This window comes from Epinephelus fuscoguttatus, linkage group LG3 (assembly GCF_011397635.1).
Source record: "Epinephelus fuscoguttatus linkage group LG3, E.fuscoguttatus.final_Chr_v1".
Lineage (NCBI taxonomy): Eukaryota > Metazoa > Chordata > Actinopteri > Perciformes > Serranidae > Epinephelus > Epinephelus fuscoguttatus.
Window position 1 is genome coordinate 31,378,798 of NC_064754.1, and position 27,838 is coordinate 31,406,635.

At 42.0% G+C, this 27,838-nt stretch overlaps 1 protein-coding gene across 4 annotated transcripts; it reads left to right on the plus strand.

The window, feature by feature from the left end:
- Nucleotides 1–591: 591 nt before the first annotated feature.
- LOC125883480 (dynamin-2-like) lies at nucleotides 592–27,720 on the plus strand. 4 transcript variants are annotated; one of them, XR_007448537.1, is made up of 21 exons: nucleotides 593–1,061; nucleotides 4,783–4,856; nucleotides 7,496–7,645; nucleotides 7,739–7,942; nucleotides 9,119–9,217; nucleotides 9,468–9,628; nucleotides 9,994–10,136; nucleotides 10,229–10,364; nucleotides 10,813–10,880; nucleotides 11,279–11,417; nucleotides 14,810–14,896; nucleotides 15,026–15,096; nucleotides 18,740–18,794; nucleotides 20,161–20,271; nucleotides 20,984–21,093; nucleotides 21,212–21,323; nucleotides 22,284–22,451; nucleotides 22,582–22,805; nucleotides 25,044–25,286; nucleotides 25,583–27,010; nucleotides 27,137–27,720. XR_007448537.1 is itself a non-coding variant. In XM_049567784.1 (20 exons), the coding sequence occupies exons 1-20, from the start codon at nucleotides 901–903 to the stop codon at nucleotides 25,647–25,649; spliced, it is 2,586 nt and encodes an 861-aa protein (XP_049423741.1). In that variant the 5' UTR covers nucleotides 592–900; the 3' UTR covers nucleotides 25,650–27,116. The 4 variants fall into 4 exon arrangements, 3 of the variants coding, with proteins under 3 accessions (XP_049423741.1, XP_049423746.1, XP_049423733.1); XM_049567784.1 differs by lacking the exons at nucleotides 11,279–11,417; nucleotides 27,137–27,720 and adding an exon at nucleotides 13,075–13,213 and having other exon boundaries at nucleotides 592–1,061; nucleotides 25,580–27,116; XM_049567789.1 differs by lacking the exons at nucleotides 11,279–11,417; nucleotides 27,137–27,720 and adding an exon at nucleotides 13,075–13,213 and having other exon boundaries at nucleotides 592–1,061; nucleotides 25,583–27,116.
- The last annotated feature ends 118 nt before the right edge of the window (nucleotides 27,721–27,838 follow it).

The window sequence follows — 27,838 nt, forward strand, 5'->3', positions numbered from 1 at the left end:
GTCATTTGAGGACACTGGGACTTTATTGTCATCTCATTTGAGGACACTGGGACTTTATTGTCATCTCATTTGAGGACACTGGGACTTTATTATCGTCTCATTTGAGGACACTGGGACTTTATTGTCATGTCATTTGAGGACACTGGGACTTTATTATCGTCTCATTTGAGGACACTGGGACTTTATTATAGTCTCATTTGAGGACACTGGGACTTTATTATCGTCTCATTTGAGGACACTGGGACTTTATTGTCATCTCATTTGAGGACACTGGGACTTTATTGTCATCTCATTTGAGGGCACTAGGACTTTATTATCGTCTCATTTGAGGACACTGGGACTTTATAATCGCTGACAGAGTTTAGTCTTTTATACTTCCTACTGATCCCAAATATTTAGAAGAAATTAAAAATACATGCTAAACAAAAGTTTGAGTGCACCATTAAAAGCTATTTTTTTTTGCAAATGAACCCTTAAAATGTTCCAACGCCTATCACTCCTCCTGTTTCACAAACTGTACTTCAGAAATGATGACATGTATGTTTACATTGACAGACGTCCCAGCTGACCAATGACAGAGGAGTGTGACGCTGTGGGCGGAGCCACAATCTCCGGCGGAGGCTGGGTGTCGCCTGACCGGATGATGACAGAAGTTTTCGGTTTAATGTGGCTACTTTTATCATGCAATCATCCAGCTAATGTCGTCTCCAGTGCTCTGACCGCAGTCGGGACTCATGACTCCAATCTGCTGTGTGTTTTAATGAAATAAACTCACAGACACTGTGACACACTGCGGTGCCATCTGGGAACTTTTGCTGTGCTGGAAGAGCGACCCTTTGGCTCTTATTTGACCGGGGAGCAGAGCCGGATAGAGCCCGCTGGGCTGACCGAGGTGCCGCTATGGGAAACCGGGGGATGGAAGACCTTATTCCCCTCATAAACAAGCTCCAGGACGCCTTCAGCTCCATCGGACAGACGTGCAACTTGGACCTGCCGCAGATAGCGGTTGTCGGCGGCCAGAGCGCAGGGAAGAGCTCCGTGTTGGAGAATTTCGTCGGGAGGTTGTACAATATATATGTAGTCTTGGAGTTATCTGACATTGTGAATGTGTTTTTGTTTTTTTTTACTTTAATGGCTGTTGCCTGTGCCTGTTGCGCTTCTTTCAAGACAAACTGCGCCGGGCTTTTGCGTAAAAGTCGCCAACTAAGCACTTGGTTACGCGCTGTGTCGGTGCCTCCCAGTTCATAACGTTTTTTTTCTCCCAACGGATTCTTTCCATTTTGGAGCTGAGCTATTCACCAACCACAATTACGCATTTTACGGAAAACAAAACAGCTGTTGAATCACAAAAACGGAGGAGAAATGGGTTTGAAGGGTGTATAGAAGTGATTTTAGTGGATAAAAATGAACTCTCCTCAGCAGGAGTATGATCTCTGATCTGTGCAGTCGCTGCTTCACATTAGGCCCAGTCTGTCAAACATTTACAAAGGTTGTTTTTCCTTGAGATTTTGTTTCCTGGTGTTGTAAACACATCTTTATAAGCCTCACATTACATAGGTCAGGGTAATGTTTTACTTTGAAGGGTGAGGTACAAAAAGATTGCAGGCAGGTTTGAAGAGGTCATTGTCAGACAGATGAAGTATTGGAGGCAGTGCAAATACTGACAGAGCAAATGGAAATGACTCCCAGCTTGCCTGCACTGCTGAATATCACAGTGAGGTTGATGAATGAGTATAAAGGAATTTGAATTGTGGACCCCCGGTTGATGACAAATAGCAGCAAACCAACTGTTCCATCAATGCCATGTGTTTGGATCGCTCTGCTCAGTTTATAACCATGTGGAAAATAACCACTTAGCCAGCTTGTTGTGCAGTTGAAACACTAACACACACTTTGGGAGAAGATCTATTCATGAGGAAAGGGAAGGGGAAGAAGACATGTTCGTGTTGCTGCCGCAGAGGCCTAATCTGCTTTGTGTTTTTATCTCCAAAAGACGGTGCCCAGAAAAGGGGATGCTTAAGTCTTCGACATGTTAGAATGATTCCACTTGTTGTCCAAGAGATAGGGAATGTTGATTAGCCAGCCACGTCTCCTTTTTTTCCTGTTGCCTTTTGTCTCCGAGTCCCAAGCAGTGGCTGGGGGAGACAGTAGGGGCATTGATGTGTTTGTGCTGGGGTCATCAGTGATGTCACCAGCTGCACTGTCATGTGTATATGACACACTGGGTACCAGATACCCACAGGAGGCTACTTAGCTGTTTTCCTGTTTGTTAATTAGCCCACTGACATGAAGGAGTGAGACACTGGCTCTGCTTATTTATTCATTCTTAGTTATTTGGAGTAGGTCTTAGTCAGTCAGGGCTGCAAATAGCAATTATTTTAATTGTTGATCAATCTATTTTTCATTTTCCACTTGAACATGTAGATCAATGGTTCCCAACCTGGGGGTAGAGACCCCTTCAATGATGTGCATGATTAATCTGGGGGGTCACAAGACGATTAATTAGACAGGAAAGTAGATTTGGACATGGTTATTCTATAATTTAATTATTTTGTTTGTGAAATATTGAATATTTTTTCCTCTTCAGGCCTCAAACAGTTATTCAAGCATTAAAGTCTGAGTTGTTTTCAAGTAAAGAAATCACTCTTTTGTGCTCATATGTAAGCTCCTACAAGCAGTGGTGCTTCATTTCAAATTCTAAAAACCAGAATGGTTGATAAAAGCATTGCAACTAGTTATTGTCATTACTGATCAATTTGTTGATTATAATTTTTTTGGATTAATTCAAATGTATTGTTCACCCACTCTCCAGAATGAAAAGATATCCAATTTGTAATGAAGGAAACTAGAGAGAAGCACCACATGCTCACAGTCAAGAAGCTAAAACCAGAATAAATTTGACATAGTCTCTTCAATGAATGAATCAATACTGAAATTGTTGCAGATAAATTTTGTTACAAATCAGTTTGTCGAACCAATTATTTCAGCTCATGTTAGGAGCCAGTTATATAAATAAAGTGTAAAAAAATAACCAAAAGAGCCTAAATCCTCACATTTCAGGAGCTGCAACCAGCAAATGTTTGGTTGGGATGTTTATTGGATAAATGACACGTTTTAATTGATTACCTGCTTTTTCAGTAAACGTTAGTGGTGTAATGATATTGATTCAGTGATCAAAGATCTGATACCATCGATGCAAAGTAAAAACACTTGTGCATACTGTTAACTTTAAGGCTCATTTATACTCCCTTTACGTATGAAAGTAGATAACATTTATTTAAATGTTTTGACCATCACTGCCCACATGCTTTCAAGCAACTTTTGTGTTGGCATACAACTACTAGATGGCGCTAGAGGGCAGAGACAAAAGGTCCAGTCTACAACAAACATGGCAACAATGGAGGAGATTGTAATAATGTACCTTTTAGCGTTGTAGACAGCGGTGGTCTGCAAGGCCGTTGAATACCAAGCAAGATGTAGTTGTTGAATTTTTTTCACTATATTACTTATTCATTCTGTTCAGCCATTTTTAAAATATCTTCGTCATCTCCTACAGTCGCATCTCACTTGGACTGCGCTACACTGCCCCCATGATCTCCGGTGGTACTGCGCTGTTTTGTTCATATTTGTAAGTTTTTAGAAAACGTGCACAGATATGGGCGAAATGAATGCAGAGTACGAACACAAGGCGCCGTCCGTGTCCGAATACGTATCTACTGATGAGCATAAATGAGCCATTATATCTGCCTTTATTTTGAAATTCCCGTGGCATATCTGTGTCACCATTTCTGTCCAAGCGCACCTCCTTCTTAAAGTTTGAACAGTGTTAGCGGCCAAGTACCAGGCAGACAGGGAAAAGCACCCCGAATAAAAGACAGTGAAGATGTTTGCAGACGTCTCATATTGATCACAGGCCCCTTAACAGAATCAAATCAGAATCATATTGTGGCAGACTTTGTGATATCAGCAAATATCATATTGTGTGAAACTTGAGATTTACAGCCCAAGTAAACGTATTATTCATGATGTGCTTTCATAAGTGACAGGAAGAGATGAGGAAAGAGGATGGGAATCACTGTTGTGTAACATCCTGACTGCTCTGTCAGCAGTGGACAGCAGGCACAGGGTGTGTGTATGTCTTAATGTATGTGTGTGTGTGTGTGTGTGTGTGTGTGTGTACGTATGGCCTGCTTACCTTATGCTAAAACTACTCAGTCTTTGCTGCTGACCTGGGAAACACACAGACAGAAGGACGGACAGACATAGACATATTCTCACAGCCTGGAGAGATGTGTAGTCAGTGACCTGGAAATAATCACAATTCTATTGAACAGTTTCCGTTGTGATGAATGTGCGTGTAATGAGAAGGAGAAACAGAGAAACATGCTTCTTTCCTTTTGCACTATTTATAATGAATAAGGTTGTAAGGCAATCTTGGCCTTGCATTAATAATGCATGAATGTACAAGCGTAGACACTGGGGATGGATTTTAGAGCTTGTACTCTTGTTTTAGTAGAATCTGAGACAAATTCAGTACTTTGACATGTTTAAAGATGCTCATGGGCTTTTTTCCCCCTCAGTTTGTATTTTCTGAGAATAAAATATCATGTTGTTGAATAATTAATCAGGGATCAATGAGGAGCGAGCTCGATATCTTTTAAGATTTGATCTGACATATTGTTGTGACATGTCCCTGTCAGCCTAATGGCCATCGGCCTGTCAATACTCTTGTCCCTTGGTTGTCTGTGTGTATTAAACTTTATCTCTGTCTCTCTCTCTCAGGGACTTCTTGCCCAGAGGATCTGGCATCGTCACCCGTCGTCCTCTCATCCTCCAGCTGGTTAACAGTAAAGCAGGCAAGTTGTTTACATAAGTCGGGTTGGGAAAGGGTTTGCACGCTAAAGCCCTAACACACCAAACCAATGGTTAGCCTTCGGTCAGTGTCGGGCCGTTGGTGGCCGCCTGTTGCCCTAGTTTTTGCTGTGTGTCCGGCACTGTCGGCTTTTTTCGGCTAATTCAGCATGTTGAACTGGCGTCGGAGACAGCAGAACCCATTTGGGAATGAAAACAATGTGATCAGCAGTTAAGCTCAGTGCACAAGAAGAGAAATGGAAGTGAGGAAAGTAAACAAAAAACTAAAGTCAAGGTAGAGTGAGAGCAAAATTAACTTAACTAAATTAAATTAACTATTTTGTAAGATTATTTTTCAGCCATTGAGGTTTTTGTTAATATGCTAACTGGCTAAGTAGCATCTTGAATCCATTCTGTCGGTCTTCCAGTTTCCCTTTTTATATGACAATTACAGACTACTGCCACCTGCTGTAACAGAGAGTTATCTCCTCTCACACAGGCGTAGAATGTTAGTATAAGTTGGCCGTTAGCTGTAGTCTTTGTGGTGCATTCTAATGCTCAACTTTTTGGCCAAGACACAGGCGACATGAGGCAACACAACAGTTGGCCTTTGGTGGCACTAGTTTCTTTATGTCACTTCGGTATGTCTGGACCTTTATCTAGGCTTTTCAAGACCCGGTTAGGTGTGTGTAGCCAAAACAGTCCAAGCTAATAATGTTGTCACGATACTGCGACTTTAAACTCTGATGTGATGCTAGTGTAAAAAAAAAAAACGATACAAAACAATACGTAGTGCCTCTTTCAAAATCATGGCAAATAGAAATAAAAACTAATAGACACTGACATCCACTTGCGTGGTGCTGCCTGCTTGTGTCTCTGTCTTCAGTTATATGGTGGGTTCATTGCTGGAGAGAATGCTTTTACTTTTTATAGCTTCCCTACTTTTGATCATGCGGCAACCTTCGCTGCTGAAAATAAAACCAACATGGAAGTGCCAAATACTGCAGTTCCTTGAACAGCCACTTGAGGCTGGCTCCAGAAATGAATCAATCCCCATAGAGACAGAGCGTAACGCGTCATAATCTGAAAGCCACGCCCCCAAAGGGGAAACGAGGCCCGCTCTCCCCTTCGCTTCTTTGCTCGTTCGCTGTCATTCTGCCTCCGCAGCTGCGCCTTCAAGACTCCACAACTGAATTGCTAGCTAGCGAAAATTATTAACTATAGCTAGCTAATAATTAGCTAATAATAAGATGGCAAAGGATTATTTTAGTATGCTCTGCCTACCAGAGAGGCAACGGTATATTGATAAGCTTAATATTGCCGGTCTGCCTCGGTGTCCCTTCTCCTTACCTTGCTCGTCTTGGAAAAACATGATGTGGAGGTTCTTTTTTAAGAAGATGAGCATTTCGGCATGCTCCTACTACCAGCACACGTTGTTGTTTTGAGATATTCCTCTACATGCTGGCAGATTGATAGAAGTGCTAGAGCGGACCGCTGGACTGGACTGCTTGAATCGCGGAGCGCTGGGCACAGTTATAACAGAAGTTGCATTCATACTGTCAGTGCTTTAGCTTAACATAAATACAGTTACTCTAAAAAATACATTTGGAGGGTTTGACAAAGTGTGTGCTGCACACGTAGGCATACCGAGTGTCGGGATCCCACAATTTCTTCCCTGTTGAAACCTCAGGTTTTATTGCCTGTATCCACTTTTGTCTTCTACAAGGTTCCGTTTTTCTGCTCAGCAGCTGATAAAAGCTAAGCTCTGGGTTTTTATTGGCCGTGCAGCCCATCACACAGCAACTTTTCGGCATTTGGACTTAAGGAAAACTCACCAGGCTGGAAATGGAGGGGGAAAGTGTGAGGGGAAAGTGGGCCTCACCTCCCCTTTGGGTGCGTGGCTTTCAGATTATGACGCATTGCGCTCTGTCTCTATAGGCCCCCAGTGTTAAAATTCTTCACTTTAAAGCAAAAATAAAAATGCTTACAGCCTTGCCAAAATACAGCTTGGGTCTCTATAGCTAAATTTCCCATTCATGACAACTGTTCAGTGGGTGGATTTTTATATTACTTTTTACATAAGGCTTAAAGTTACACATAATTATGGACGTGGCTGCTTTGAGTAACAGGCTGTCGGCTGACAGTGTCCTCAGCTTCTCAGTTCTATCCACCATTTGTTCCTCTATAGCTCTACCCTTCGTCCAAAATATAGTCACTTCTGGCCCCAAAAAAACAAGAAGTCGATGGGCGAAATGTCAGTCTCTTCAAAATGGGAGTCCACAAACCAATGAGTTATGTCACGGTAGCTTTTTTTTTTTGTACAGTCCATGCTTTCGATGCTATTGAATGTTTAATTAACAGAGATCATATCATTTTTGACAGTCTCACTAGCCAATAGAAATTTAGTAAGAATCAGAAACAAAATAATTAATTTATTCCAGTGCAAAAGATAATAAAGTGTGAAAATAATGAAAGTCAACTGTCAGCACAATTTAGTCACCATGTAGTTGTAAAACCATCAAAATCTACACATGTGCCATCTTCCCCTCTGTGCAGTCCACCTTATTACATTTGTTTTCTATATTTGTCTCCCATCAATCCATCGCCTTCTCTCCTGTCTCAATCTCTCATTTTCTCCATGTAGAGTATGCCGAGTTCCTGCACTGTAAGGGACGCAAGTTTGTGGACTTTGATGAGGTGCGTCTGGAGATTGAAGCAGAAACTGACCGGATCACGGGATCCAACAAGGGCATCTCTGCCATCCCCATCAACCTCCGCGTCTACTCCCCTAACGGTAGCACACACAAACAAACTCCGCCTTCTAGGTGTACATTTTTAACCTCTGACTAATTCCTTTCCTTCCTCCTGCTCCATCACCATCTCTCAGTGCTGAACCTGACCCTGATCGACCTGCCGGGGATGACTAAAGTGGCCGTGGGAGACCAGCCTCCAGACATCGAGCACCAGATCAGGGACATGCTGCTGCAGTTCATCACCAAGGAAAGCTGTCTGATCCTGGCCGTCACCCCAGCCAACACTGACCTGGCTAACTCCGATGCCCTCAAGATTGCTAAGGAGGTGGACCCTCAGGGTAAGGAGACCTTGTGATACATTGGGGAAAGTTTGTGTGTAGGATCCTGTTAGTCTGTATGTCTTTTGGTACCCTTTCTCTGGATATTTTTATAAATGTTATACATTTTTGGCTCTAATTTGCTATGAAGCTAATTACTTTTTGCTGTACCTTGAAGCCATTATCACTCTTTTTCTTTTTATTAATCCTTGCCTCAGTGCAGGAGCCGGCTCGTCACAATAATTAACAGTTACATTATTAAAAGACTTCCTGGCAGCATAGATATATTGAATAAGATTAGTAGAGATGTAATTAAATTTAATCACCCTCACCTTTAGCCTTATTTCATTCAATCCAGAAGATGTTATTAAAGGTACAGGCTTGTAACTGCAGAAATAGTAAATAGTCTGCATTCATGTAGTGCTTTTCTAGTCTAGTGCTTTACACAACAGGCACCACATTCACACACACATACACTGGTGGCTGAGGCTACCGTACAAGGGGCCCATCAGATAATCGTAAGCACAGTCACACAGCGATGGGCACGGCCATCGGGAGCACTTTGGGGTTCTTGCCCGAGGACACTGCAACACATACTGCAGGGGTTAGGGATCAAACCTTCTGATCTGTAGATGACCACTCTACTTCCTAAATCACAGCCGCCCTAGTACATAGGGTAACAGCTACAGTTTCAACAGCTTTCCTTTAACTTTTCATCTTTGTCTAATACTTTGTTTTATGACCAAATACCTGCAAAACTAATGGCATTCCCAACCAGTCTCAGCTGTAGGCTACACTGTGTTAAATGCTGCTGCTAAGCAATTGCTAAGTAAATGTTAGCATGCTAACACACTGAAAAAGATGATTAATGAGATGGTTAGCTTTTTATCTGTTAAACATCAGCATGTTAGCATTGTCACTGTGAGCATGCTGATGTTAGCATAGCGCACTGCTTTGCCTAATGCTGTGTTCACACACACTACGAGCAACAATGCAGCATAGCCAGCTACACTGGTGTTGGTCCAGTGCTCATTAACGTAATTACGTCATCACAGGATGTGTGTGTCTGCTTGCCACAAAGCACCTAAACTGAATGTCATCTTAAGTTTGTATTAGGTCAAAAAAAAGATAGATAGATGGTAGAAAGATAGAACAAGATAGATAGAACAGTCAAAGCAATGACACTTTTGTCTTTAGGCCTACGGACCATTGGTGTGATCACCAAACTGGACCTGATGGATGAGGGGACGGATGCCCGAGACATTCTGGAAAATAAACTACTGCCGCTTCGCCGAGGTGAGACCACTGTATACACATTCTGCTACACATTAACTCTCAAATTAAACAACGACCATGATGTTAAATTGACTATCAGGTTAAACTTCATTGTGTTTTCGTCCACACCAGATGAACAGCCCCTCTGATGCACAGTTCCCAGATTTTATACGTCGTCATACTTTAATATTTCCTTGAAAATCCTCTGCGATCAGTGATGGTCTTTAGTCTACAACCCACAGAGAACAGCAGACACCTTTTCTTTCTTCAGGCTACATCGGGGTGGTGAACCGCAGTCAAAAGGACATCGATGGAAAGAAAGACATCCGTGCTGCTTTGGCTGCTGAGAGGAAGTTCTTCCTGTCCCACCCGGCGTACAGACACATTGCAGAACGCATGGGCACACCACATCTGCAGAAGACCCTCAATCAGGTGAGACACACACCTCATCATACGCACACACACACACACACACACACACACACACACACACATAGAGACATGGAGTATGTTCTTTTATAAAGCTCAGAGGATGGTGACAAATTGTTGAAGATTAATTTGTTAACTAATATTCAAGGCTTAAAATGTTATTTCTGGCTTGTTTTCCTTTGTGCTTTAATGTTTTTTATGTTATCGCATTAAGATTTTTTTTTGTTTTAAGTGAGTGTGTACCAAGGGAGCACGCATGGTAGAAAGAAATAAAAACAGCTCTCCTCAGCATTAAAATTCTCCCTCAGGTCATAATTAAAATGAAGTGATATATTTTATAAAGATGTATTATTTTCGTGTCTCTCCAGCAACTTACCAACCACATCCGCGACACGTTGCCCGGGTTACGCAGTAAGCTGCAAAGCCAGCTGTTATCACTGGAGAAAGAGGTGGACGAGTACAAGAACTTCCGCCCTGATGACCCTACACGCAAGACAAAGGCCTTGCTCCAGTCAGTACACACATTCCGACACACACACACAGACGCAGACACACAAATACATTACTTCAGGACATTTCATGTATTCTGTGTGCGATCCATAGGATGGTGCAGCAGTTTGGCGTTGACTTTGAGAAGTGCATCGAGGGGTCTGGGGATCAGGTGGACACCTCCAACTTGTCAGGTGGAGCAAAGATCAATCGCATCTTCCACGAGCGGTTTCCATTTGAGCTGGTGAAGGTGAGTAGTGTGAATTTCTAACATGATTATCATCATTATTTTTTGTGGATTAGTAGTTACATTTATAAAGCACATATTTTTGCATTTGTCATTTAATTTGGCAAAGAGCTGCTCTCTTAATTGTCAGTTTATTTTTAACTGTGTCAGAGGATTGTTTATTTCTAAGGGTGAACAAGTGCGCTCGTAGTTAAGTTAATGAGTTCCTCTGTGACTGTTTTTGTGTTGACACTAACTGATGTGGCAATCTTTATAAATACTGGTGTCATACTGTAACCATGTTGCCTAAGCCCTCTCATAAATCCAGCGCTAAAAAAGGGCACACAAACCCACAGACTATCCCTCTTGTCTGGCTTCATGATTGACTGTGTGCCGGTATATAACAGGCATAAAGAGGCAGCATTTATTCAGCACTGGACAAATACAATCTAACCTTTGCACTGTGTCTTAGATGGAGTTTGATGAGAAGGAGCTGAGGAAAGAGATCAGTTACGCCATCAAGAACATCCACGGAGTCAGGCAAGCTTGCAAACTGCACCTTACATGTCACACACATTTGCCTTCACTGTCTTTGTGTCTGCGAACATGTCGGCCAGCTTTTTCCCTGTTTGTTTGTGTCCATTAGGCTTTTTCTTCAAGTGTCAATATCTGTCTTGGTTTTCATTTCTTCATTTAGTGCGTCTCTTCTGTCAGTCTTTGTTTTCCATTCATCTGTGAGCCGGTTTTAGTTAGCCCTCCTGGCTGCTTGTCTTCCACTCCATGTTTTCTTCCACTGCTCCTCATCTGATCTTCCTCAGTGTCTGTCTGCTGATGTCCTCCTCCATCCATGTGCCTGTCTCACACTCTTCCTGTATGTCTATCTACCCCCCCTCTCCTGCTCCATGTCTCCATGTTTGTCTTGTCTGTATGTCCCTCAGGACAGGCCTGTTCACCCCAGACCTGGCGTTTGAGGCCATAGTGAAAAAGCAGATCATTAAGCTGAAAGAGCCCTGTCTGAAATGCATCGACCTGGTCATCCAGGAGCTCATCAACACAGTCAGACAGTGCACTAATAAGGTATCGCTGCATGGTCTCCTGCCTGGCTGCCACACCCGTACATACACACCACAGAGACCAGCCAACGTTACAGCTGCCAGGGGCCATTTTGGGGCCAAACTGTTTTATAAAGCAGACGTTTTAGTTTTTTAAGCTATGTGCTTTTGGATATCATTTTGGCATCTTGGGTTCAGAGAGAGGGTTTAGTCCTGCTTTGAAGTTCACTTACATGAACATCAGTGAAAATACTTGAATGTTCTGGCTGTACTGCAGTGCACTGAAGTGGTGTCTCTGAGAGGCTGTGTGGTTAGAAGCAGACAGGCTGTTACATGTTCCCGTACAGGTTCATTACAAAACAAGCTGCAGGCTTGGTTTTAGGCTACAGCTTAAACAAGACTTAAAAGAATATTTCACCCTCAAAGTGGCCATTTGTACATCAATTATTCACCCTGTGTTACACTGGATTTGTGCGAAAACTGAATTGAAGTTACAGGGGTCCACAGTTAACAACAGCAAAACTATATGAAAGTGTCTGTTTACAAGCTCTCGCACAGCTTGTGCAGAGTAATCTAATTTTAATTTCATATTCTCAGTACTTCCCAATCACATTCATTTTTGCTAAACCTTACTAAACACTTATTAAACACTTCCGCATACAAGTAGCACACATGGGTAAGCGCATATGTTTGAACTCTGCTCGTACATTCCACTGAACAGAGATCAAACGCACACACTACATGTGCGTGAAACTGTTCATGCCGAAGTGTTTAGATATAAATTCTTTAGCAAAAAAAACATGTCTTTGGGAAGCACTGAGCATATGACTGGATAAATTAGTCTTGGATTATGCTGCACAAGTTGTGTGACAGCTTGTAAATGGGTATTTTGATATAGCTTTGCTGTCATTAAACACGGCCCCGTTTTACTCAGTTTATGGATTCTCCATCCACCATGGAGGCATGCAAGAAAAGCAAAGTATTCTTCAAGTAACATAGGGTGAGTAACTGATATAAAAATGGTCATTTTATGGGTGAAATATTCTTTTAAGACTCTACAGTTGTGCTAGTGGCTCTATGAGGCTGCACTTGTGGTGCTTTGAGCTAAATGCTAACATCAGCGTGCTAATAGGCTGATGTTTAGCGAGTATAATGCTAATTCAGTTTATTGCTAGCATCAAAGTATTGGACAAATTGGAAATTTGACCAAGTAGTAGCGCAAGAGGAAATTTAAGGGAGCACCAGAGTGATTATGATTCATTGTCTGGGAAATATGACTGTCTGTACAAAATGTCATGGCAACCCATCCAATAGCTGGATCAAAGTGGTGAACCGAATGACACTGCCATTCATAGAGCTGTGCAGCTAGCATGGCTAAAGCGCTGTAGGCTGACTCTTAACATGCATGTGAATAGGAAGCTGAAATTACAGTGAACACTTCTGAGAACCTGCAGCTTGTTTATGTTCTGTACATGAAGTAGAACTAACTAAATACCTGTTTTTTTCTCATATTCCTCGACCTTTATCATTCTTTTCCTTTTTGAAACTCTTTCTTTCTGTTCCATCCAATTTTATTTTCCTGCCACCGTTCCCTTTTTCCTCATCATGGCCCCCACCCATGCTTCACCGCCTCCTCCTTCACCTGACATTAAACCTCCAATTCCCATGATGCCTCACCACAGGACAGGCCTGTTCACCCCAGACTTGGCGTTTGAGGCCATAGTGAAAAAGCAGATCATTAAGCTGAAAGACCCCTGTCTGAAATGTGTCGACCTCGTCGTCACCGAGCTTGCCGCCCTGATCAGGAAATGCACTGAAAAGGTAAACAGGAAGAGCGGAGGGGCAGATTTGAAAATGATGATGAGAGAATGAAGGCAGAAAACAAATGCAAGCAGAGTGATAGAACAATCAATGAAAGGAAAAGAGTCAGAAAAATGTTAATCAACTAACTTGTCACTGTCTGTTGTTGATCGTTCCCCCTCACCGCTGCTTGAAGCCCTCACTCAGCACACGTCCCACCCACCTTACTCTGTGGTTCCCCTCTTTAGTGACAAATCTAAAAGAGCCCTCTCTGATCCTGGACCCCTACCAGCCCACTTACCCCATCAGCACTGTGATTGGTGATTTATGTAACACTCCCTCACCCTGCCTCACTTATCAAATCAAATCCCCGCTCACACACTAATAGTCCTTTTCCATACACATGTGCTGGCTTGACTTGACTTGGCGCGTCAGCTCAGCACAACACGGATTTGCGTCTCCGTACAACAGAGCTACCCACTTGAAGGTGTCTTTTACCGACGACGTGCTTGAATTTGTGAACCAGTGGAACATTTTTTATCCGCCCCGCTGGTATTAGAGTGGTTAACAGCTTCTTGTTAGTGGAGTTTTTAAATTTCCTTTTGGCACTGCATGAACTCATGCCGGATGCCTTCTCCTCCAGCTTGCCTGCAGCGTCTCAGAAGCATAGGTATAGTGCTGCTGGAGTGCACTAGAGCAACCCTCTGCTGATATTTAAGGCTTGTTGATTGAATCACAAAGTCAAATCATGCATTGAGTAACATGCTAGAAAACATTCCACCTTAAAAGCTGCCAGTAGCCTTTGAGCAGCACAGTGAATTAAATTATTTTTACTCAGTCTATAGAAGGCTAACTGTATATGAAATATGCATCACTCCTCTGAAAGTTTCTTGATTGACATGTTGCTCAATGGTCACTGAATGTTGATGCTAAGTAGTGATAATGAAGCCTGTTTGACCTCACCGCAACCCACCTGGAGGCGGTTGGGCACGCTGTTGGCCCGACTCGACTGGGTGTGACTTAGCGCTTAAACTAGTAATGGAAATGCAAATCAATTTTTGACTAAAGCACCAATGGAAAAGCCTTTTGAGAAATTTCGCTGCTTAGAAAATGACACAACTGTGGCTGTGATTCACTCTGTGTTGTTAAGGGAGATTTTAATGTATTTCTCCTGTGATACACTCTTTCCTGCACCACACTGATAATCCACCCCCCTCACCAGACTCCACCAGACCCGACCCAATCTTCATCTCTTTCTGGTCTTTAACCTGATCCTTTTTTTCCACTTCCTCCCTGATTTGTTGAGACTCACTATCAGCTTGAGATGACATTATGCTTATGCTCACTGTTCCCTCACACTTGCTGTCACGACATCTATAGCTGACAAGAAATCTCAAGCTGATACGGAGCTCATTAGTGCATGCCTCCTCAGTTTTAATGTGTCAACTGTCCTGCCTCATATTGTGTGTTTATACTGTATAAAAACTGTAAGTAGTTGGGTGTAGCAACTTATGAGGATACACAGTGTTCTCGGTGTTGTGTAAGCCTACATAGGTGTGTCTTCTGTAATCACGGTGCCTGCAGCAGTGGGTGTGTTTTCTGTGTGTGGGTCTACAGCTGGGTTCGTACCCTCGGCTGAGAGAAGAGACGGAGCGAATTGTCACCACCTACGTCAGGGAGAGAGACAGCAAGACGAAAGACCAGGTTTGTGTGTGTGTGTGTGTGTGTGTGTGTGTGTGTGAGATAGAAAGAGGAGAAAGATGCAGCTCGCCCATATATTCGTACAGTCTCACTTCTTTGTGTACATAACACGTGTAATGTTTTGCCTGTCAGGTGCTGCTGTTGATTGACATTGAGCTCTCCTACATCAACACTAACCATGAGGACTTCATTGGATTTGCCAAGTAAGATACTCACTTGAGAAACTTATTAATGAGTTTTATTATAATCAGAGATGAAGATCATGTCCAAATTTTCTAGATCTGACATGATAGGTCAGTTGACGTGAAATTAATCTGCAACCATTAATTAAGTTTTCAAGCAAAGATTAAAGGTTTCATCCTCTCACTGTGAGGATTTGATGCTTTTTTGCTGTATTTGATACCAAATCTTTGCATTTTGGACTGTATAAACCAAACATAAGTCATCCAGGGCTCTGGGACATTCAAATATTTTGTAGACAAAACAATAATCCAAAATATTATCAGCAGATTAATCGCTAAATCCTCAGGAAAATAATCATTAGGTACGACCCAATTCCTATTCAAAGATAAACTAAGCAGGATTTTTCTAAAAAGCAGTGTTTTGACTCATACAGTAATCCCTCTCAGTCATCTCTTATGACCCACTTAAAGTGTGCAGCGGCATAATTATTTGCGGAAACTCTTGCTCAGTCAGGAACACTTTAGTCGAAGAAAACTTTCATTTGCAGTATTAAATTTGGCGGTATGGCTCTGTTCTGGGGCCTCTTTGCCTTTCCTCAGGCCTACACATAAAGCCTCTTCCACGTGCAAACAGGGAAAGCGTAAGGCGGAGAGAGCACACCTCTTTGCCCTTCCACATGCAAACGAGAAAAGCAGTAAGGCAGGGAGAGCACACCTCCCTGCCCTTCCATGTGCCTACATAAAAAGCCTAAGGAGAGCAGCAGCAAAGACCCCCCGGGAACAGAACAGAGCAGCACCAATGACAAACAGTAATAATACTTACTAATAAGTCAGAGACAGCATGAAATAGAGCGCCCTGAATGAGATTCCCCAATTGGTTGCATAGAAAGCAATCATGTGATCAGTCAGCTGACTCATCAGTTGACAGGGCTGCTTGAAATCACCTGATGTAGCTGGGATGTGAGCTGAGTTTGACATTGTGTCCTGCCTGAGCTAAGGCTATGCTCAATTTTTCTTTACATTTTCTATGCTTGGGAGGTTTGTGGGCGTGTAGCCCCACAGCACTCAGGTGAGGGCGGGACTGTATTAAAAGGTAGTGACCAATTGCCAGATCATAAGAAGCAAGGGTCCAAGAGATACAATGTTGAAATAAACACAAATATAGTGAGGCAAAAATTCAAACACAAGTGAATCTGGAGTTGGCTTTCACTGTCACTTTCACTCAAGAATGTCTTTGCAAACAGTAACTGACAGTCCTGCATAGTTTACCTTTAACATCCAGCCAGTCAACGTGTCACGATTGATCAGTCAAATGTGAAGATCAGTGTGCTTTTTCATTAAAAATTGCTGAAATGTTTTCCTGTGCTGGGAAGAAATTAAACATTTTTAGTATTCATAGAAAGTTCAAAAAAGTTGACTCATGATTACCGCAGCCCAACCAATACTAGATTTTTGAGGCTATTTAGGAGTTTAAAAATCAAACATTTGCATTGCCAATATTCCTCACCTCAAATATATCTTTGGCATTTCTGTATTGCAATTTTTTGTGACTTAATGGTATCTTCTTATGGATTGGCTCTGAAACCATAACAAGTAAGGGAAGCACATTTGAGGGTTAAACTAAAAGACAGGAATTTTATTTAACAAAAGTTAAAGTTTAACAAATATAAAGATTCTGAAACTAATAAAGGATGCTGGCAGAAAAACATGCTGCCAGGTAAACTAGGGTAATGCAAAAATGAACTATAGAGAAAAACAAAAGAACTTAAAATAACATAATGTGACACCAGGGAGACGAGGTCTGCCAAACATGACCAGGATGGGGCGGGTTTTACGGAGACCTGGCCAGTGGCCAGCGGCTTCCAGTTCCCAAACAACCTCCAGCTCCAATCAGCCAGGAACAGGAACACTGAAAGTACACACAAACAACACACACAAGCCCTGGCAGAGGCCCTGGGGTCACTACAATCTGTCAGCAGATGATATTAGCTAATACTGGCCAGTCGGGCTTTTACTATTATCACCACCATTCGTATTTCAAAACCGCAAAGTCAACATTACGAGAAGAATTTGTAGAAGCACATACAGCTGCACTAGTCGTCCTTTACAGGGATACATCTGTTTTTCTCAGACTTGTGGAGTTGAACAGTGAGCTCTCCTGCTAGCTTGTGGGTGCAGTGCTTCTTAAAACTGCCTAAACATGAAACACAGATTGTTTAAAAATATGTACACATTATCCTATAATTAACTGTTTTTCTGAAGATATCCAAAAGTCCAAAATCCAAACACTTAGATCATTTTTTCTAACCACTAGTCTGCATCTGTGACTTTGGGTACAGTAAAAACATGAAGGCAATGACCTAAATAATTGAGTCTATGTATATTATTAAGAGTTTATGATTTTATTAATAGCTAAAATAGGGCTGGGCAATATGAAGATTTTATATCATTACTGACATAATGAGACTATATAGTGTCTTAGATTTTTGATATCATTGTTGGTGATTTGTCTCCCAGTTCTAGCACTGATTAAGTGCTTTTAAGAAAATGTAAAAATAATTGAGACTAGTCCATACCCACTACACAGTTGCCCACGTACAGTTTCACATGCTGTGTGTTTGGGATACAGGTTATAGGAAATTGCAGATTAAATAGTCAACTGAACCCATTAAGAAGAGCAATGTATTCAGACAGAGTTTTTGTGAATTTGATAGTATGATTGCTTTATTGAAAGTACAGTAGTACCATTGCCAATAGTGGGATAGTTAGTGGGCTAAACTGTACATTAGTAGTTGAGGTAGCACGTTGAAAGGCAGATAGTTAAAGTGTTTATATGTTGTATTGACTTAAAAGTGGGCCGCACTGGTAGTTCACATGGGAAAGGTGTGGCTAGCCCTTGTTGCAGCGGTAGGGGTTGGAATCCATCCGTGATTATGTGCAGCATACCATACCATGACTTAATCATACCAAAAATTAGCAAAAAAACAAACATTCGGCCACAGGGAGAGCCACAGCAATCGGTCGCATTTTAGCTATTTTTAAGCATTTTTCTGTTGTTATAGCGCCACCCAGTTGCCAATTAGAGTTAAGTTTCTCCAGTCACCTTGAGGTCTCCTGTTCTACATATCTACCAAGTTTTGGAAAAATCAATATGGCGGTTAGGCCTAGATAAGAAATTAGCTCTCTAGCGCCCCCATTTTGTTTGATGGGGTCAATAATGGAGGGGTCCCCTCAGATTATGTGTGCTCATATGCCTACAAAGTTGCGTGGTGATGGGTGAAACCCTTGAGATGTTATACACCTTTATGTGATGAGCCACGCCCTCCGCAATATTCATTGCCTTATAGAAGCTCAGTTTTAGTAAGTTTTCCAACTTTTGCCAAGAGGGAACTTTAGATATTGGTCCCTAGATTATGTTCACCAAGTTTCATGCAGATCGGTCAAACTTCCTAGGAAGACAGAAATTGTGATGGGCACCTTTTACCAGTTCACTGAGATCTTTCTGAGATGTAGACCAAATTAACGTGGGCAGAATAATAGATTATGTAACAATAGTACTAGTGATATCATAAATATTTAAATAATGTAATGTGGTTTTGTTGAGCTATTCCTTCATCCTTGGATATTATACCAGAGTTTATGTTATTGAATGTCTCTCCTGCAGTGCTCAGCAAAGAACCGCTGCCAACGCCACCAAGAAGAGAGTCATGCCCAATCAGGTAACTCACCACACCACGTAAAGCTATCACACCACTGAAGCATCATAGCAGCTGCTCTCTCCTCCTTTTTATTTCTTGTTCTTTCTGTTGTCTCAGCCCATCTTTCCTTTCCATTGTTGCCCTTTGTTGCTTCACATTTATGCACTCTAGTCTGTGCCTGTGTTGTCTTTTTTCTTCATTTCCCTTTTCCTCTTTCTCCTCTTCTGTTCCTCCTTTTTACGGCCCAGGGAGAGATTCTTGTAAGTACCATACCCCCTCTGCACCTCCATTTGTCACTTCCTCTTTGGGTGGGTGGGGGAGTCAACGGTCACTCGGGGCCATGTCGAGAAACAGGATTTGTGCTCCTTGATGGAGAAGAGGGAAGTGAAAGAGTTACACTTAAAGATATATCATGAGGAGTAGATACCCTGTAACAAGATGGTGGCCTTTCATCCCAGTTTTCCAAGTTTCTCACCCAGCGAGTAGGCCGGGAAAAAGTTTTTCCTCATCTTGTTTTGGTTCTTTATTTTTTGATCATATGTGGGATGTGATGGAACATACGGAGCCTGTCTTGTTATTCATGTCTTTGATTGTTACATGGCGGTGTGAACAAATAAACTGTGAGTCACAAAGTAAGCAACAGGCAGCAGTTTTATCTGAGCTTCAGCCCTCGTTAAAGTGTTCCCATATAGAGTCAGCCTGCAGAGTCACGTCACAATCAGCTGTATGTTACAGCATTGCCAAAAAGCTTATTTAACAATGAAATGCATGCGTAGACATAAGAGGGACCTACTTAAAAGTAGACTGAGTGTCAAAGAAATCCAGCTCTTTGGTGCCGAGCTTGTCTATGCCTGAATAGCTCTGATTATAATGGCAGTATAGGGAGAGCATGCTTTTTAGGCCGCAGGGGAATGTTTTATTGCAGCACCTCAGCTTGCCACTGAGACAAATTGGTGCACGGCCGACTCTCCAACTGTAAAATACACTCATGGTCACAGAACTGGGTATTGCACATGTCTGCTTATTATCCCTGTGTGTGTGTCTGTTCCCTTTGTCTTCCTGTCCATCAGTCTGACAGAGAGAGGGAAGCAGAGAAGGTGACTTTTAATTGGAGTGTGTCAGCATTTATTTTTACGTCTCTTTGTTTGTGGTGTGTTTTCAGTTTCATACAGTATGGGTGGATCTGACTGCACTCTGCTCTTCTTACTGTAAATGAAAAATACTGTTGCACACGCATGGCTTTTCTTGTGCTGTATTTTGATGCCAGTTCTCTGTCTGTGTTTTTTTAATTTCATTTGTTTCTAGTATTCTGTTGGCTCTCTGTAGATACATATTACCCCTCTTGTGGGGTGTGTAGTTTAGTCAACTGTTGGGCTCTCGTGTGCAGGTGATCCGCAGAGGCTGGCTCACCATCAACATCAGTATCATGAAGGGAGGATCCAAGGACTACTGGTTTGTCCTGACCGCTGAGTCTCTGTCCTGGTACAAAGATGAGGAGGTAAGGCTGTTTATGGGACAATAAATGATTGGAAAATTTGTGACTTCTTGTTTTATTCTGGGCGATATGGAAAAATATCACAATTATTTTGACCAAATACCGCGATATCGTTATTGTGACAATATTGTGGGGTTGCTAGACTTTCACAGGGCTGACGCATAGAGACAGACAACCATTCACACTCACATTCACACCTATGGACAATTTAGAGTCACCAATTAACCTGCATGTCTTTGGACTGTGGGAGGAAGCCGGAGTACCCAGGGAAAACCCACGCTGAGAACATGCAAACTCCAACCCGGGTGGAATCAGGAACCCTCTTGCTATGAGGCGACAGTGCTAACCACTGGACCACTGTGTCGCCTAAATAAATAATCATCAGTGATGTGGATATAATGATGAAGTGGGTAAAGACAAATACTAGAACAGGTAGAAATGTTTTGGTAAGTTCAGAAAATTACATCACTTTACTATAATGCAGCCTTTAAAACCAGGAAAAGACAACACTCATGATAATACAACATCCAAAACCTAACAAAATACAGTATACAGAGAGGAGGCGGGCTTGTTTTCGAAGATAAAATTTCCAGCATCTCGTAAAGCAACGCTACAGTAAAACTGAAGTCATCATGTGTCACGGATAGTAAATGTTTTATTTGTTACAGTCTGCCTTCTTTTATATTCATCATCACATCACTGTGTGCTTGAACAGGAGAAAGAGAAGAAGTACATGCTGCCTCTCGATAACCTGAAACTGAGAGATGTGGAGAAGGGCTTCATGTCCAGCAAGCACGTCTTTGCCATCTTCAACACGGAGCAGAGGTGCGTATGCTATGATCCTCCAAAATAATCGTGTTGATGGTGTTGTATCTGCTCTGATCTTTAGTTAATGTGTATGTGTGTGTGTGTGTGTGTGTGTGTGTGTGTGTGTGTGTTACAGGAATGTGTATAAAGACCTGCGTCAGATTGAGCTGGCATGTGACACTCAGGAGGATGTAGACAGCTGGAAGGCTTCCTTCCTCAGAGCTGGTGTTTACCCAGAGAAAGACCAGGTACACCAGAGTGAATTCGCATTTCAAATACTGTAGGCAGTTAACAAAGTGTATTTACAAAGGACTCCAGCTGTTCTTGAAATGCTCCATAAGTATATTTAAAGATAAACAGAACATCGGAGGATTTTTTACTTACTTTTGTCGACTCTTTGCATAAATTTGGGTGAAAAAAGTTTGTGAACAAAGTTTTCCAACTCAAATTACATTACTTTTTTTGTCTTTAAATTGAAATGTTGCTGGAGTACGTTTGCAGAGCACAGATGCTCTTTGTATTTTTTAGCAAAGCCCTGACGCACAACCACACTGTGTGCAATTGCTCATTCAATTCACTGCTCTGCTGGTCCAGAAAGCACTCTGGGGGATCCAATATCCAGGCCACAGCTTCCCACTGTTTACCTCCCGTGCTATTATACATTCAGGTCGTTTACTAAAGAGAGTGTATGCAACAAGATCGAAAATACTGGTGTAGTGTGGACGGAATGCTGAAACTGAAGAAAAACAGAAGTGCCTTCGTCTGTATTTGTATCACGGTGGACAAATCTTAAGTACGTCCACCCTCTGATTCCTCGCTGGTTAACACTGTTAGCTCTGTCAGCACTGTTGCCATTGTTAGCGTTGTTTATGGAGCTCCATTAGCTGCTTTCTGGTTCAGCTGCCTCCATATTGAAAACATTGTGCAGACAACCTCTGATTTAGACTCTGAATTATAGATATGCTCTGAGATACCCAAATACAGCTCCTTTAATTTAAGAGTTTCACACAACCCACTTGCATCCATCCCATTCTGATTCAAATGGTGCCTCATCCTGATTGGTGCTCAGAAGTGTGACATCACATTTTTCACTTCAAACCAGTACAAAGTGTGCAGACAAAAACTTAGAACATATTTTAACGGATCACACTCACACAAACCAAACATCTCTGCCGCTGCACCCCTCACCGCTCCTCCTCTGTCTCCAGGTTGAGAGCGAAGACGCGATGAATCCTAGCGACACCGTGTCCATGGACCCACAGCTGGAGCGGCAGGTGGAGACCATCCGCAACCTCGTGGACTCGTACATCGGTATCGTCAACAAGTCCATCAGAGACCTCATGCCCAAGACCATCATGCACCTCATGATCAACAGTGTATGTGTTCTGCTTTATCATTTTCCCATTAGTCATGTTAGATCTAAAGAGGTATGATAAACAAAAAGGAGTTGCAGTAACATAGGTGGCTCTTTCTTAACCTCCTTCCTTTTTCCTCCTCTATTTCCAGGCGAAGGACTTCATCCACTCTGAGCTGCTGGCCTACCTGTACTCGGCCGGGGACCAGGGCAGCTTGATGGAGGAGTCAGCAGAGCAGGCACAGAGGAGAGATGAGATGCTGAGGATGTATCATGCTTTGAAAGAGGCCCTGGTCCTCATCGGAGACATCAGCACCACCACTGTTTCCACCCCAGTGCCTCCACCAGTAGACGACACCTGGATCAAGGAACCAAGGTAACAAACACGAATACACACAAATACATTGGCTGATGTTGGCTTATTGCAGATATATTGGTATCTGTGTTAAGCAGTGTTGGGAGTAACTGTGATTCCAGTACTTTTGGTGGTAGATAGGAATGTAACTTGTTACTTTTTCAAATTACATATTACAATTACAGCTACTGGAATTTAAATGGACAGACAAACTCAGCCTGTTTCCTAGATTGTTTTCCCGGTTATAATCTAACATTACCCGCAGTGATTCATTCATTCATTCATTCATCTTCTAATCGCTTCATCCTCTTGAGGGTCGCGGGGGGGCTGGAGCCTATCCCAGCTACATCGGGCGAGAGGCAGGGTACACCCTGGACAGGTCGCCAGACTATCGCAGGGCTGACACATAGAGACAAACAACCATTCACACTCACATTCACACCTATGGACAATTTAGAGTTACCAATTAACCTAGACCCGCAGTGATGTGTGGCTTATTTAAGTGATGCTCAAAACCCTCTGTCTTGTGTGTGTGTGTGTGTGTGTGTGTGTGTGTGTGTGTGTGAAAGAGAAAGAGACACAGAGGGGAAGAGAGACGGAAGGTGAACTGTTGCACGCAGTACTTCAAGTTATCAGTAACGTTACTCGGAACATTGCAGGACCCACCGTTCGACTTGCACACATACAGTATAATGTACAGGCGTGACTCACCGGACCTTACACAATGAATTGTGAGAATCAATCAATCAGCACGAGACTGTTACTGCACACAGCGGCTGACAGTTCAGGTCATTTGAGCTTTCTGCCCTGGAAATATCGACATTATTTATCACTCCGAGATCAAGGACAAAAATAGGTCTGTAGTTGTGAGTTACAGTCTGTGTGCTGGATTTGAATTACTGTTAAGGTTACAAAGGATAAAGCTCAGTGTGTTTTTTATTAAATAGCTTTTATCACTTTAATTCCATTAGGCCTTTCATGATGAGAAATCACTGTCACGTGTCTGATACACAGTTGTAACGTCATTTTACTCTGCGGAATGAGGAAAATCTGACGTGTGTTGCTTTATTTGAAGGCCTCTCCAGACCCTAATAAATAGGCCTTAACATATCTGTCGTGTTTTATTGTTCAAATACTTAAGTTTCATCAGGTTGATAAAGAATAATCATAGATAACATTTAACAGTGCCACAGCAGCACAAAATAATATAGCTATGTATGTGTGCATCAATGAGAGAGTTGAAGCAGATATTACAAGGCAGAGCAAAAGTTACTTTCATTTGCAACTAATTACTTTTATATGCAGTAATTGATAAAGTAATTCAGTTACTTTTAAGGGAACCTTTAGTCACTTGCACAAAACTGGTGTTAAAAGAAATGTCCGGGCAGACAAGCCAAACTGGGTTCAAGGTAATTTTAGAAGCAGTGTCACCATTACATAGTTTGGCCACTAGAGGCCACTGACATGTTGAGTTTAGTATTGTACAGCATAAATAAATAAATAAAAATCGGAGGGAAGATTGCTGTTTATGTTATGTGTTTATGTAAAAAAAAAAAATCTCTTTGTAGAACATCTCCAATCAGATAGCCATAAAGGGGACACACAGACATTGTGTCACATTCATTATTCATTAATATCGTTATATTTTATCCCTGTATTTTAACTTGCATGATTTTATGTCTTATGTTCTCATTTTGTTGGTCACTTCTGTGATTTTCTTTTTATATATATATATATTTAATTAATTAGCATTGCTCAAGGGAGGCTGAGACAGCAACTGCCTCTGTAATTATTGTGCATTTGATGATGAATAACTTAAATCTCTGGGGTCCTGAGCTGCAGACTCTCTTAATCGGGATCATGTTATTGCTACACAAATTTATATTTGCACACCAAAATAGCTTCAGGGTATTACCACCTGATGCAAATAAATGAAATAATGTGTCCTCAAATAATATGTTCTTGTATTTAAGCATATAATTGTCATTCAATCATCAGTTTTGTGTAATCAACCTATTGAAAATATGCATAGAAGTTGATGATGTTATGAGAACATATATATCCTATGACATCAACATATAATGTAAAATAATATAAGATTATGTTTAATTGGCTCTTATAGGTCCTAATAATGTGACTCATTAGCCACAGTGAGATTTATCTTCCATGTTAACAGTCCTCAGTGAACTGATGGTGTAATCAAGGACACCTCATATGAAATGTAACTCCTCACTCATTAGCATTCTGTCCCTGTCTCAGTCCACCAACGTCCCGCCCTGCCTCGGCAACAGCGCCCCCTCCCAGCCGACCCCCGGCAGTGAGGGGGCCCACCCCGGGTCCTCCGCCCCCTCTCAACCCTTCACCAGCGTTCGGAGCGCCGCCGGTACCGTCTCGACCCCCGGGCCAAACAGCCTACGCAGGCGATCCCAACTCTGGTTCTGTGCCTCTTGTTCCTTCCAGGCCGGCCCGCGTGCCTCCTGCACTGCCACCAGGGATTCCAAGGTAAAATCGTATACACACACACACACACACACACACACACACACACACACACACACACACACACAATCTGATGCTTTTTTGTGGCTTTGGTATTGGTGGAAGTTGCTGGGGCAACTGAGGCTGCTGGTGAAGGGTTGAATTCTGTGTTCTGGCTTTTGGTGTTTTGGGGAATCTTAGGCGCATGACTATATGATGATATTTTTCCTTGCATGTTTCTTCTCCCCCTCCCCCTCCCCCTCCCCCTTGCCCTTCTCCTCCTCCCCCAACACCTCTCCTCCTCTCTCTTCCTGCAGCAGAAGACCCCCGGCTGCTCCCAACCGACCCACTGTCATACGTCCATCAGAGCCCTCCCTGCTTGACTAGAAACACACACATACACATACACATATTAAAACATTACTTTTTGTTTACACTTTTATATTTCTCTTCTCTTTTCTCATGTATATTCCTATAACTGCAAACTTTGTCCTACTGTAATTGGTAATCTGATGCTGTTTCAGTCTGTGCATTTCAGAAGCATTATGTATGTAATTTTGACTTAATGTGTAGTTAGTGTTATTTTTTTAACAAAGATATGAGAGATTTTCTGCATTCTGTGTTATGAAAAGGGATAAATTTGATGATTTTATTGATTTAAGGTTATGAACCAGCAGGTCATCTCGAATATTTTGAAATGAAATGTGTCTTAAAACAATATATACGACTCTTAACGTTTATATAATGGTAAGAAAACTCTTAGATTTTGTTTTTTTGTGAGATGAATACTTGCTAACATTTGTCCGTGATCTTACACACTAAGCACCTCATTAAGTAAGCAGCACTTTCTGATTAAGTCTTTTTCTTTTCTTCATTGGTAGATTTTCAAAGCCTCCAGATGAGCTTATTAAAATCAGACTGACCAATGAAATTTGTATTCTTCAGTATTTCGGCTAATTACTTTTATTACAAGATTTTTCGAGCATAATACAGTTTCTGTGTTTCTTTATTTGTGGACCAATTAAAGCTGAGACAGAGGAGGAGGAAGGGTGTTGGAAGAAAGCGCAGCAGTGGGCGTGCGGCGTCTTCCAGTGTATTACTGATAATTATACAGTAGTTGAGGTGACCTTGCCCGGTGAAACGTCCTGACAGTTACCTCCCACCACTTCTCATTCTTCAGTGCCTTGAGAAAAAATTATTTTGTAGTTACTTCTTATCACCTTAAAAAAGTCGTAATGAGAAAAAACGGATCATGAAAGGACAAAGGTGTATAAAGTGATGGACTGAATAAAGGACTAGAAAACGAAGATGTGCTGGCTGGTGCTTGTTTTTGCTGTTAGACATTTTTTTGCCTCATTTCTTGTCTTAACTGCACTACCGAGCCTTTCTTTGTCTGCTATGTTGTTGTTTGATCTGCCGTTTCCATACACATGACAGTAAACATGTAGGACATGTACTTCCTGTCACTGTATGATAGCGTCAGCGCACAGCTCACTGAGTATTATGTACACAACAGAGTTCGGGTCACCTCTTGACTCGCTCAGTAGTCAAATGGAGACGGCCATGCAGAACAAGAACATTTCACTTTTCTGTGTGCAGTCTGGCATGACCTCCCTTCCTTCCTACCTTGCTGTATGATGGAGCTGTGGGTTGCCGTAGCAACCGTGGTTGCCAGTAGCAACACAGTAAAGACAGTGTTACTCAATGCTTTTTGGGCTGTTCATAGAGTCAAGCAGGGATGAATAAAGGTATGCAATCTTTCTGTTTCCAAGAGATCTTCTCCTTCTCTGTCAGCTCGTACTGATCCACTGGTGAGCAGAAACTGATCATAAAAAATCTTATCATGGTTTTCTTGTCATGGTCTTCTCACACAGGCGACCTCCGCATGTCCCCTCTCGTCCCAACCACTGGTGACGGAAAGTCAAATGTGGAGCACTCCAACTTGTAGCCACGCGACGGGCTCAGTCAGCATGAGCTGGAAGAGTCCGGCTTTATGTCCTGATTCTGAAACTGTTGTTTTTTATAAGACATTGTAGGATGCAGAGTAACGACAAAGGCTGTGGCTGGATCAAAGCTGACATCCTGCTTCGGTCCACAACCTAAGAATGATCCTACTGCAAATAAATAAATAGTGATAACCTCTGTACATACAGGAATGTTATTGAGCTTATATGGTGTTTCCAATATTAAATATATACTATAGAGAAATGATAATCTGTTTTTCTCTGCATGTAAGTACTACTGAAATACTTTATCTCATGATGTTTTTTCAGTTGAAATGTGTGCCAAATTTTAGGATGGATGGGTCAACTAGGATATGGGAGAAAAACCTGTGTGTGCCAAATTGAAACATCAAGAAATTTTATCTTGAAGCAAACTTGGCAGAAAGCACAGCACATGCAGTATGTTGTTATTTCTTCCTTCATGACTAAAGAATAAAGTAATTTACAATCCTCATGCATGTTTTTTCTATACTCATAAGATACTATATAATGTCATCTGTGACTACGAACTACAAATTTAGATCCAAGCTCTTCTCTGGCAGGCTTACACATCATTATAAAGCAGAACTGCCT

What these genes read in the sequence shown, in the direction of transcription:
- LOC125883480 (XM_049567784.1), top strand. Translation starts at nt 901, where the DNA reads ATGGGAAACCGGGGGATGGAAGACCTTATTCCCCTCATAAACAAGCTC. An exon ending in TCAGGAAATGCACTGAAAAG is followed by an intron (nt 13,214 to 14,809) that starts GTAAACAGGAAG and finishes GTGGGTCTACAG; the next exon opens with CTGGGTTCGTACCCTCGGCT. An exon ending in CTGCCACCAGGGATTCCAAG is followed by an intron (nt 25,287 to 25,579) that starts GTAAAATCGTAT and finishes CTCTTCCTGCAG; the next exon opens with CAGAAGACCCCCGGCTGCTC.